The sequence below is a fragment of the Protopterus annectens genome, chromosome 8.part0 (assembly GCF_019279795.1).
Source record: "Protopterus annectens isolate FY-2018-M chromosome 8.part0, PAN1.0, whole genome shotgun sequence".
Taxonomy (NCBI): domain Eukaryota; kingdom Metazoa; phylum Chordata; order Ceratodontiformes; family Protopteridae; genus Protopterus; species Protopterus annectens.
In genome coordinates, this window is record NC_056741.1 from 1395632150 (window position 1) to 1395645232 (window position 13083).

At 37.3% G+C, this 13083-nt stretch overlaps 1 protein-coding gene across 2 annotated transcripts in view; it reads left to right on the forward strand.

Moving 5' to 3' along the window:
* LOC122809459 (sterol 26-hydroxylase, mitochondrial-like) overlaps nt 1-13083 on the forward strand; it is a 564348-nt gene that overhangs the window by 369101 nt on the left and 182164 nt on the right. For both annotated transcript variants that reach the window (XM_044080981.1, XM_044080982.1), the window contains one exon: nt 2696-2859. In XM_044080981.1, coding sequence (XP_043936916.1) covers nt 2696-2859 — 164 coding nt within the window. The remainder of the gene's footprint in view (nt 1-2695; nt 2860-13083) is intronic.

The window sequence follows — 13083 nt, forward strand, 5'->3', positions numbered from 1 at the left end:
CTTGTCAGGTTTCATAACCCTGATGTTACATTCACGCAACACCTTAATAAAATCACGCTGATCTTTACTAATATTAAGATTGTTATGTTTATATTTGAATTTGTTGTTATCCAATGCTCTGAAATCCATCTCACAAAGTTTTTCAAAGCACCGTAAACAATCATGTAAGGGTGGATTAAATAGGCTAGCCAATCTAAAGGAATTAGTAAGGGTTGATCCTTCCCCTAGAAGTGCTTTCAAATTCAACTTACATACATATAACTTTGTCAACTATGGTTTTAACAAGATCGAAGTGTGTATCAGGAACAAAGGAGAGACCTTTCGACAAAAAGTCAACTAATTCTTGATCAATATTAAAACAGGTATAATTATATGTTTTAAAGTCACCCTTTGTGCTTGAAATAATAACAGGAGAGTTAAAAACATAGGTTATCTCCTCCTCTGGTTGCGTTTGTTTCTCAAGTTGGGTTGATTCCTGTTTGATCTCAAGTTCCTTTGTTGTCCATTCTGCCCCTGGGGAAAACCCTGTTTGTTGTTCAAATTAGTAGAATTATTCCCCCCATTATTGCTGTTTTTCTTGTTGACATTGTTAGTGTTCGTATGATTAACACCATCGTTTATGTTACGTTGATTGTAATGGTCATCTTTATGCAGAGCTTCTCCCACATTGTCTTCCACTTCTTCAAATTGATCTTGGTCTAAATCATTATCATGCCCTAAGGCTTCATTAGTGGATGCTTTGTTCCCCCCCATATGTGTCTGCACACCGGAAGGTGGACGAGGATATGCTGTATTCGTGGCATACTGTTGTACATCTCTCATGTTTTTTCTCTTCTTATTATTTAAAAGTTTAGCCATGGTTGCATCTATGCTTGTAAAAATACGAATATAGTTGTATTTATACCTATTAAAATCCAAGTTACTTTTAATAGAATGTTCACGCAATTTCTAGCTCATTCTTAAGCTCATCCACTTGATGTTTATACTGTCCAACTAACAAGTCAATAAATTAAAACCCTTGTTTGTCGAACAGCAAAAGCAGTTGTTGATGAAAATGTGACCCTTCGACTAAACCCACAGGAAATCGCCATTGCCTTAGCCCTTTTGGTACAATTTTCTTAGCTAAGCATTCCTCAAAGTAAGCGATTTCCAGTTGTAATTTCTTACATCTGAATAGTTTACCATCGAAGTCATTAATGAGTAAAGCAATGTCATTAACAGTCTCTTCCTGTTGCACTAAAGAATCACCAGTAACTTCGAGTTTAAAAAAATTACTGTTATTAAGAAAGCTTGAAATACTTGGTGCAGAATCATTGACAACATTTAATGGACAGTTACCTTGAGACGCCATTTTTATAGGAAATGATTTTTATAGATGCTATGTTGCTTTAAATATGTAATTGCAATTAAGTTTATAAGCAAGGATCCACATATAAACATCCACAACTATATTTTTTTTTGACCCCATTTTTTATGCATTGCAGTAGTAGTGGTAAGTTGTACCAAGCCAAATGTGAGCATTCAGTGCTGTTCACATCTCGTTCTACAAAAAGAAAACTAAAATTGACTACATTATATATCATTTGTGTATGACATTCAAAGAGAGAGATGACAGCAATGCAAGGCATGTCATAGAGAGTGTCCGACACATAGCTTTAATTTTAGAGTTATACAATTGGTACTAATGGGAAGAAAATGAAATAAAATGATGCATTTATTTATTTATTTATTATTTGGATAAAAAATTTATAGCTATTTGATTATTCAATACAAATATTTTTCCATTTAATATCATATATACTATACATATAATATAATCACCATTTTTAATCATTTATTTGGCTGACCCTGTACATTTTTTTTTTAGTCTGATGATCCTGTGAGGCGTATCTTTATATTGAGATGGTAATGGATGCCCAATTTATTTTGCAATAAGGCTTATGTTGAAATAATGACATGTATTGTATATATATTTACATTTTTTGCTTCATCTCATTTTTTTTTATTTATGATGTTATGTTAAAAAATTTGATGTGTACATTGTTATATATATGTGAACACATCGATCATCATATGCATATATGTAGTTATGCACTTTGATCGTTTGGTTTGATTTAGAAACATAATGTTAACTGTATTCCGTTGTGTGCAAGTGTAGTGGTGGATGGGTTAAGATACAATTATTTAATTTGTGTGATTAGAAATTAAATTTGTAAGAATGTTATCTGAAGACTCAATAAACTGGTATCTTTTACACACGTGTCTGCCATTGGATTTTATTCAGTTTATTGGTCTTCTTACTACTCTACATTCATCTTCTTGGTTTTAGTTTGCCTTCCTTGTTATATATATAAGTTTATAATTATGTTATTAGGCTAAAGTATATATAGCCTTGATTTTAAAATGGAGTTTGTCTGAAGAAGGAAAGCTATTTGGTTTTCCGAAAGCGCTTACAATAAATTTGGTTAAGTAGTTTTGGTGTTTGCTCCTTCAACATCGCTTTTTGTGCTTTCTTTTGACTGGAGTTGCTGTAATATTTTGCCATGCATGCATCAGAAAACATGCCTTGAACAGCCTATTTATAACTCAGTTTAATAATTCTGAGAAAAGTTAGAAACATAGATCCTGTTCCAGAAGAAAGCTTGTGGTATGGTTTCATGGACACAATAATATTCAGCATTTTAAAAATCTTTAGGTAAGATGTTGGTTGACAAAAAGATGGAGACTATTCAAGCTCGAATAGACCGTGGAGAGGAGATACAAGGAGAGTACCTGACATCAATGTTAGCTGGTGGTAAGCTGTCAATGAAGGAGATTTATGGAAGTATGGTTGAATTACTGCTTGCTGGAGTGGACACTGTAAGTGAAATTACAACTTTATAATAAAAATGTGATTTTGACATATACTGTTTGAAATCTGAACATTTTCTGGTTGCCTTTCTGTTTGCCTGTACTGTACTGTACTGTATGTTGGCATTCTTTTAACTTTGGGGGGGGGTTATATGTAAGTCTGTTATGTGAGTCACAGCAAGAGGTTGTGTGGTTTGAGTCTTGGCTCGGGTGCATTATGCATAGAGTTTGCATGCCTTCCCTTCATCATATCTGTCAACTTCTCAGGACAAGAAATCTGGACAAAGCCCAAAATAATGTGGGGGGGGGGCAAAGACCCCCAAATAGGGATGTATATTAAATATTGCTCCTATAGACATAGGAACTTGCTAGAATAACAGGTTTTATGTTGATATGTATTTTGTGAAGGATATGAGGCCTGAAACTCAAATGTTTGCCATTATTTAGTCACTACAATCCTCAGTGATTTGACAGAAATCCACAAATTGTATGAGAAACCGACCAAAATTATGAGGCAAAAATCTGGACATTGTACAAAGATCTGGACAGTTGAGAGGTATGCTCTCTATTTACATAGGTTTCCCCTATTGCTTCAGTTTCGTTTCACCTCCTAGAAACATACAGTAGGTAAATTGATATTCAAATTATCTATAAGTGTTTGTGTGTGTGAATATGTGTTTTTGATAGACTTTCACATTGTCCAGAATAGGTTTCAATGTTTTGTGCATATTGGGCATGTTCATCTTCACCATTCTTGCCATCCTGTAAAGGATACATTGGGTTATTCGAAAATGGATGGATAGATAAATCAGATGCATCAAATATTAGGCAACCTTTTGTTGATCAGAGTGCCAATATTCATGACTTCTATTCTTGCTTGATTTTTCAAGGGTCAGGGACAAAAAAAAGTCAGTTAACTCCATTGAATATCTAGAAATGTACACCGCCATACTATACCAGCATGTAAATAATGGTATAGATGCAGCTGTATCCTGTAGGAACAAGTGTAGGACAAACTCCAGAAACAAACCTGCATTGTGGAACCATACTATCAAAAAGCTTTAAAGTAAAATGAAGACAATTTTGACCAAAAGTAAAAAGATAATTCTCAGAATGATAGAGCCCTCATCACTGAAATAAACAAATAACTCATGAGCTTTATGAAATCCACCAAAGCCCAGTTTGAAGCTAAAATAGCTACCCAAGCCAAAGAATCACAAGGCCTTTTTAATTATGTTCATAATCTCAAACGCTCAATGTAGCAATGCACTGAGATGAATCTGAATGATGTTACTACACTAGGGTTGCCACCTTTTGTCGTGGCTAAAACCGGAGTAAAGCCACATCCCTCGTGTCACCAGTAAGATCTAGATCTAGGGATATCACTGTTCCCCTTTATTCAGCCCTCATTAGGCCAATCATTGAGTATAATACCCCGCTGGCATGCAGCTGTCCAGATACATGCAAGAACTACAACACATACAGAGCTACCTTAGTAAAAAGATACAAGATCTAAACAATATATCTTACATGGTCTGACTCAAAGCCCTGTCACTATGCTCGGTATCCTACAGACTGTTAAGGATGACCTGTGTCTGGCATGCAAGGCATCCTCTGACCCAATACTGATGGGTTTACTGCACATTGGCAAGTCAAATGGCATTAGGAATACTTGGTCTAGGGATCTAAACCTCTTCTGCAACATCAACAGAATGGTTTGAAGGGACAGGTATATCTCACAGAGGATACTTCTGCTCTGGAACAGAATCCCTATCCACGTAAAACAAAGCTCATCCCTGTCAATATTCAAGCACAACTTGGATCTATGGATGGTAAACAGAAAATTTATCCCATGACAGGCCCTGTACAACTAATGAACATTGACAGCTCCTAAATGCTTTATCCCATGCATGTGTGCCCTCAAATTATCTGTGGTATAATCCCAGCTATTCTCATTTGGGGGTAATATATAATTCTTGACCATGAAATGGGTCTTTTCTAATACCAAATGAGATAGGTTAATTCTAATATCAAAAGGGATGCTCATCTTTTTTATCTTTCTGTCTTGTTTCTTTGTAAGTGTAGAATGCTTTCTGTTCCTCATTTCATGCAAGTTTAGGTATTCCTAACTTAATTGACGTATACAAATCCATTACACTATGCAAATATTAACACTGATTGAGAGGCCACCTGCTTGAAGTAATGGATATGCATATATTGCAGGAAGAAGTTTATTATGAATATCCATTAGCTCAATTACCTAAAGTTACCTAACTTTCAACCAACATGTGCTCATTGTTTTAAGAAAATATTTCACAGTTTATAAAGAAAGGGATTGTGTCTAGATCTAGGGATATTATTGTCCCCCTTCACTCAAATGGGATAAGTTACTGCCAGTATGGGTGCATACATACAAACAGAAATTACTGTACTGTTTAGCTCCAATCCTTGATACAGCAAGTACCCACATTAACTAAATACATCACTGCCTTGTACTTCAATCTCTAAACTAGCCAGAGGTAACTAATCTGTTAATCTACACTCTCATTAGGACTGTCCATAACTTCCTCTACAGTCCAGACAGATGCTTTCCATCCAGTAATTAAAATGACACTCACCTTACAGAGAACTGCGTTCACTAAACTACTTAATGCTTTCGCAAAAATCTAAAAATCATAATAGTCTGTACTCTGTATATGTTGCTAAACTGTGGAGCTCTTCCAAAAACAGCAGAAATATCTCATCTGGTCTACTATTTGAAACCTCCTTGAAATCTTACTTGACAACAAAGCAGTTCTGCAGCTGTACCACCCTAATTACTAAGCCCCCTTCCTATTTGAATCGCTTCCCTTATATATTTCAAAATCTCAGTTAAATTACAGTCCTACCCTTGTACCAGCACATTACTAAACTTTATCCTTTGCATCCAAATCAAGTGCAAAACAATTCTCACACTCTGTCATATGTTTACATGTCTCAGGTGAGTAACTAGATAAATATGTTTATGCCTCATCTACTGTCTGTCTACAAAAATTTTAGCGTAAACTTGTATATAAACTGTCAAATAATGCTGATTTTTCTTCAGATATCTGTAACTTTAGCATGCTGTAAGTGCTGTATAATATACTTAAAATGGTGATCAACTGTACGAGTTAGCTCGACTTCCAAGATGGCTGCACATTGAGTAACAGCTTAATTCTAGCTCTTCCAGTGTGAAAACAGAAACTCAGCTGAGAAAGCCAGTAGATATGAGTTTACAGGTCAATTTCAGTAACTGGCTAGTAAGCGTACTGTCTGGATGCTAGGAGAAAAGAAATACAGAGGACCCGGAAAAAATCAGCTGCAAAAAGTGAGGAAGAAACACTGACTGGGGAAAGTTCTGTAGCTGTTCAACAAAAAGCATTGCAACCTCCAGACATGAATTCCAGTAACCTTCAGGAAGATCTAAAACAACTGCACACAGATCTGGTTAAAATAAATGAAACACTGATGGAGTATATCAATGCAAACAACAAAAGGCTGGAAAAATGGAAGAAGCTTTAAACAAATATTCAGATGAGGTGATAAAGCTGCAAAAATCAGAGGTCAAAATGAAGAAAAGGCTAGCTGAATACGAAACTGTTCAGGAAGTCATGTTTCAAACAATAATATAATTAGAGGATAGAGCACATAGGAAAAACCTGAGATTTTCAGCTATACCAGAGAAACTGGAAGGAATAGACTGCATTAATTTTATGAAAATGCAAATAAGCAACTGGACTGGTGTTCCAGAGCAGGAGTTGTTAGTTGAAAGGGCACATTTTGTGTATGCTCCAAACCTGGCTATGAGAAAGCAACCTAGAGCTTAAATAGTAAAAAATGCAATCATACCAGCAGAAAAAGTTGATTTTGACAAAACTGTGGCAGAAGGACAAAGAACTAAAAGGGGGAGACAGCAGAGTGTGGAGAATGATTACTCATTGTACACAAAGAAGAACAGAAGCAAATTTATTCTACTGTTCAGGGAATGTTGAGACGCAGGTGTGAGATTCAAACTACTGTACCCAGTTGTCTTCAAAGTATTCTTCCCTGGAGGGACAAAATAATTTCTTGATGAAGTACACGCTAAGGAGGAAATACAAAAGTTTGTTCAACAAAAATTGAGCTGTGAAACAAAAATAAATTCTGCTTCTTTTCTTCTGGTAATAAAGACCACAGAGAGACAGTACCTGTGAAACTTTTTCCAGTGTTTCAATGGAAAATGTTGGTGTAAAGGAAAGGAGCATAACAATTGACTAGAAGAATCAAGAGGACATTGGAAATGAAACAGACACAGGATTTGGGAGATGGAGATGAACAATAATGTAACCAGTAACTTAATGTGGGATTACAATGCAATAATTATATGTGTGAAATATGACAGAATGAGAAAATCTGGAAATATTGGAATTTTTCAGAATTTGCTGGATTTGTTGGGGACTCTAAAGCATAGGCCATACTTCTTTCATTAATGTTTAAAAATGCTTTGGAGAGGGAAAGAGGAGAGAGAAAGTTAACTGTTACTTAAGCACTTTTTTTTCTTACTAACACTATTTTTGTGGTGTATAGTTTTCTTTGCATGCTATAAAGTAAAGTTTTCTCAGTTATTTTTAAATGTAATAGGGATTGTAAACAGGTGCTGCTGTTCTTTTTTTCTTTTCTTTCTCCCTTCTCTTCCTTCTTGTTCAGTTTTAACAAATATAGGCAATGCAATGAAAAAAAGCCTGGTTAAAACAACATGACAAAAGAAAAATTAATGTGGTTTTCTCATTCTTGCATGGGGAAATGACTGTATTAAGGACCTTGGGTTGATTTATTAACAAGTTTTAAGAGTAAACAAGTAAATGAAAATGAACATTGAATATTTTGAGGCTTTTTCTAGCAAATATATGTATGTTCAGTAGCAATTCTGCAGCTGGTCTTCATGTTTCCATGGAAACAATCTGATAAAGAGAAACGGGTTGCCTGGTTCTCATGTCTCCATGGAGACAATCTGATAAAGACAAACTTGCTACAGTCTGGTGGAGAGTGATTGATTGAGGAAAAAAACAAGAAGAGAAATTGGCTAGGAGATAATGTCCTACGAAAACATTCAGGGTTTTCTCAGCTGGGAGAGCCATAAATAAAAGACAAAACCAATTGTGGTCCTCCAGAAGTTTTTTGTGGCCCTGCTCTACTGTCAGGTTGAACACTAAGCCTAGCCTCAGAGGTACCAACATACCGCTCACCCACTAGCCATTCCTAAGTGTGATCTCTTTTTCTGACCATATAAATTTATCCTAACACTATAGATAGACAGTTTCCCACAGTTTCTCCAGCCAGCTTAGTTGACATGGGCATCCTGAGGCACTGCAGCAGCTGCCTCATGTTCACTGACAACCCTCTACTTCTATGACACAAACTCTACATGTGAAAGAAGCAACCATATTAAGAGCCTTGAATCCATGCTCTCTCCAATGCCAGTCAGTACATATGACAATGAGTGGGTTGTCAGCATGCATACCTCACCTCCTACTCCACTCACACACATATCACATGGAGGTCCTCACTATAAACATACCTAAACATGAGAGACCTCCCAAACACAAACACAAGCATGCTACACATAATACTTTTTCTATAGAACACAGTATACATAATACCATGCTCCAGTATCTCACCTGTCAAGCCCTTAAGGCAAAATACAAAACCAAACATTAGTCATAGGTGATTCTAATGTAAGACACACAGCTGTCCTTCTCACCAGGCTGGATAAGGAAAAGGTCATTGTCAGCTGTCAGGTGCTAGGATCCACCATATCACACATGCACTCATGTCTCTCAACAACAGGTATTGTTATGACTCCGTCATAGTCCATGTTAGTGTGAATGACTGGAGACATACCTCTCTGGACTATATGAAGAGAGACATGACTGAGCTCTCGGATTATGTATCTCAGGTAGGTATGTCCCTACCCTTAAGCAGCATTTTGCCTTCACCTAGGATAATGCCTCACTACAAACAGAAGATGATTGACTTCAATAATTGGCTTAGTTTCTGGTGTCATTCTAAGGAGATACAGTATCTGTCAGCCTGGGATGACATGATTGACAGACCTCGCTGCTTTGCCAGAGATGGTCTTTATCTGTCACCCCTGGGATTTCGGCTACTGGCTAAGGCTCTTGCCACCCCTATAGTGCCTTTTTTAGGCAGTGTGTCAAGGACAAAATTCCCGATGTAAAAACACCATCTGAAAACAACCTCAAGGTTATACTGCTAAACACTAGGAGTCTTAACATGAAACTGCACTCTGTTGGAAGCAGTCCTCACCTTGGAAGACACAGACATTTGTGCAGTCATGGAGACCTGGTTCAAGGCTGTGGAGAGCACCCCAGCCATACTGGGTTACACCTCCTTCTACACATTTAGACCATTAACTGAAGGTGTGAAAACTAAGGGAGGTGGTATGTCAATATTACACAAAGAGATTGCTAAATCTGCATGATTAGTATGATTACTTCCTGGTGCAACAGGATGTCAGTAAAGTCAGTAAGATACCCCCACCACACATTACCCCCCCATTCATCCCATCCAATCATGGGACTCTTTGTATCTCTGTTCTGCATAGTTGTTCATCCTATCCCAACACAAACACCATGGTGTTAATAACTACTACCCATCCATTGATCTCCATTAATTGGGCTTCATCACAATTGTGTTTGTCCAAACATTCCTTGACTTTAACTCCAGTGCTCCAGCTGTAGACCAGCTGTTCCCCACCCACAAGGGTTTTCCATCGGATCGGTGCTTTTGCTTGGGGGGGACCACTGTAGCACCCCACTGTGAGGTCTTCCCCTGGTGAGATATGACCACAAATCAGTCTCTTCACTGCCCTACATTCTGACCCCTCCTGTGCAGAGTTCTCTACACTAAATTTGTATATAAACTGTTTAAACCCTGAGTAACTACATTTGACTTGAGGAAGACCAAACGACCAAACAGCCTCTAGCAAACCTGCCTGGGGACAAGTGGGGGACTGCTTTACTACAAGAGGAAGAAAGTACCAGAGAGTAAGAAAAGAGAGCTCTTAAACTGGAACAAGGAAAACTCCCTCTCTGCAAATAAAGACCAACTTGTGAAGGCCTCAAAAAGCATACTACAAATTCACATTACCTTCTTTCAACTGGGATAACCACAAGACAACTTATAGTTACATTAAAGGCCTAAAAGGAAAAGCCCAGATTTAAGAACTGGTAGTTACTGATACTTAAGATACTGAGCCTGTAGACATAGCTAACCTTGTTGGCTGACAGATCTGTGGAAAAACTCAACCCCCTGCCCCACCACCACACACCCCCCCCACATACCTCCCACCTGTCCCCTACCTTGTATCTCTAAACAGCAAGCAGTAGGCCCCCTAAAGGCAAAACACAACATGTATGGGGACATGATAACATCCCATATTGCATCCTAAGGCTGCAACATGAATAAGCTCTAGAAGCAGCAGCACCAGAATTTTTCATTTATAATGTAAGCACCAGCTTTGACTCCAGCCTGGAAATGAAATGAATGAAGTTTTCCTTTGCACAAAGGTGTGGTGCTTCCACTGGTGGAACAACAATTGACCTATTAGCCTGACTAGTCTTATCTGCAAGGCCAAGGAGTGAATCATCATGGACCTTATCAACAACAGTCTACCAGCTTTTGACACTACCCCCCCACTTGGGTATCAATATTGACAAACTCGGCACAGCGGTATCCTCCCTCTCATATAGGTTAGAGTTAGATCTCTCACTGATACACCACATATAAATAAGTCAAAATACCTCCAACCAACAGCAGACAACAGCCAGTGCCAGTCCACTGCTCCACAGCGATCAATCCTGGGACCTCTACTTTTTGGAGTCTATCTCTCTGAAGTACAAGCAAAAATTAAAGGACTGGTGCTGGCAAAGTTTGCTGATGACTGTAAACTGGGAGCAGTCATAGAATCTCCAAATGATGTCATAGCACCCCACTACGCACACTCTTTCAGTGGAGAGACCCCTGGGCACAGGTTGACAGCAATCTTACCTTTAATCACACAAGTCTAATGGTACACATATTACTCACTCTAAAGATCTTAACTTGGTATGTGACATTAATAGAACCCGCTGAAGGGACAGATTTGTCTTCCAGAGGTTACCACACCTTTGGAACAGAGTCCCACTTCATGTCAAACAGAGCACCTCATTGGCCCTCTTCAAATGTAGACTGGATGGGTAACCATAAATTCACCCCATGGGTTCCACCTGTGTCCCTCTTGGACACAGGCATTAGGTGCTCATCATGGAAATAAGGATAGAACTTGGCTAGGTTTGTAAGGGCCCCTAGGGCCATTAGCCTAGTAACTTCCTATGATCCTTAATAGAAGTGTTTAACCTTTCTTTTAAGTTATTTCAAATCTGTCAGTGGGGCTGTCAGTTTGGGACTTACCTTCCTGTTAGGAGGGTGAAATTTCAATATTTAAAAATGTATATAGTTTTGTATGTTTGTATAAAGGTAATAGGTTTTAGGGGGGTATTGGGGGTATGCTTTTTTTTGTTTGTTTGAGGACTTTCAATAAAACAAAAAGTTTTGTAAGATTTGACATAGGCTGAAATGGATATGACAAGAAACAACTTTATAAAAGTTCAACCTGTCAAACAGTGCATGCACATAACACAAAAACTGGAACTAGACATTTAAAAAAGGTGTTATACATAAAAGGTTGGAATAATAACTTTTTAATGCAATGATGTTTTCTGTAATGTCTTTAAATGCCAATGGTCCTGGAGATAAATATAAAAAAAAAAGAATAGTGAAATGTAGAGTGCAAATAGCTATGTTACAGGAGAAATAACTGAACATGTGAATTTGATAAAGAAAGGTTTTCAGGATGGTTATTCAGTGGAATATTTGGAATAGAGGAAAAGAGGAGTATTTATATTAATTGCAATGGGATAGAAGAGGATAAGATAATAATGGCAGATTTGTAGTGCTAAGGGGCTACTGGTAAGGGAAGAGGATTACACTTCTATATATTTATATTCCATCTAAAAACTGCTATAATGGAGCTTTCAAAACTTCTGGGAGATATAATCAGTTTTCAGCAAGGAATATTACTTACAGGTGGGGAATGGAATGTGATTTGCAACAGTGAAGATGTGTCTCGGGGGGGCCAGAAGGGAAAGTATAACAAAGGAGGGTAGATTTTTGAAGAAATTTATGAAAATATTTGGCATGGAAGATGTGAATTCAGTAACAGGAGTTCAAACTGAATTTACATATTATTCCCCAAGATATAAAAACTGGGCTAAGCTAGACAGAATTTACATTTCATAGGAACATGTGCATTTAATTGGAGGTAGTGATACACACCCAATAACTATTTCAAATCATGCGCCAATAGTAATTAAAATAAAAATACAGGGTAATGAAATAAAAATGAAACACTGGCACTTTCCCACCTATCTGTTGAAAAGAGAGGAATTTAAGGAATGAGAAGTGGAGACTATCCAAGAGCACTTAAAGAGGATAGAATTTTTTTTTTCTGAAAATATAGCTAGGGAGTGGGATAAAATTAAGGTGGAGTTTAAAAATAAGGCGGAAATAAAAGAAAGGGAGCTATGGTTAAGAAGTAAGGAGAATTATTTATAGGGACTGACAAATGTTAAATTATTGCAGAATAGGGGAAATTTCTCATTAACAGAATGCTAAGCAGAAAATAAGGGATTACCTTGATAATATGCACAAGTTTAGAAAGGTTGCTTTTAAGCAACTGTTTTTTGATGATAACAGTAGAGCACAAAATCTTTTAGTACAACGACTCAGGCAGCAGAAAGTAGAAAGGGCTGTCATCAAGCTTAGGGAGCCTATATCAAGGAAGGTAACGAGATACTGTAGAGGTATTAGAAATATTTTGGAAATTCTGAGAAAGTCTGTATAAAGCAGTGAAACTGGAAATTAAGAAAATATACAAAAGGAAATGTTTATGGAAGAATTAAATATGCCAAAGTTAGAGGATGATGAGGCTCAATTATTAATGGTTAGGATAGGAGGAGATGACATCAAATTGTGATGTATAACCAATATACAGGAAAGTCCCCAGGAATAGATGGTATTCCTGTGGAAGTTAAGAGGAAAAAAAATATAAAGATCTGGAAGGTTTTGTTTAGCAGTATTTTAAGAGGAGGAGAAGTACCAACAGCCTGGAAG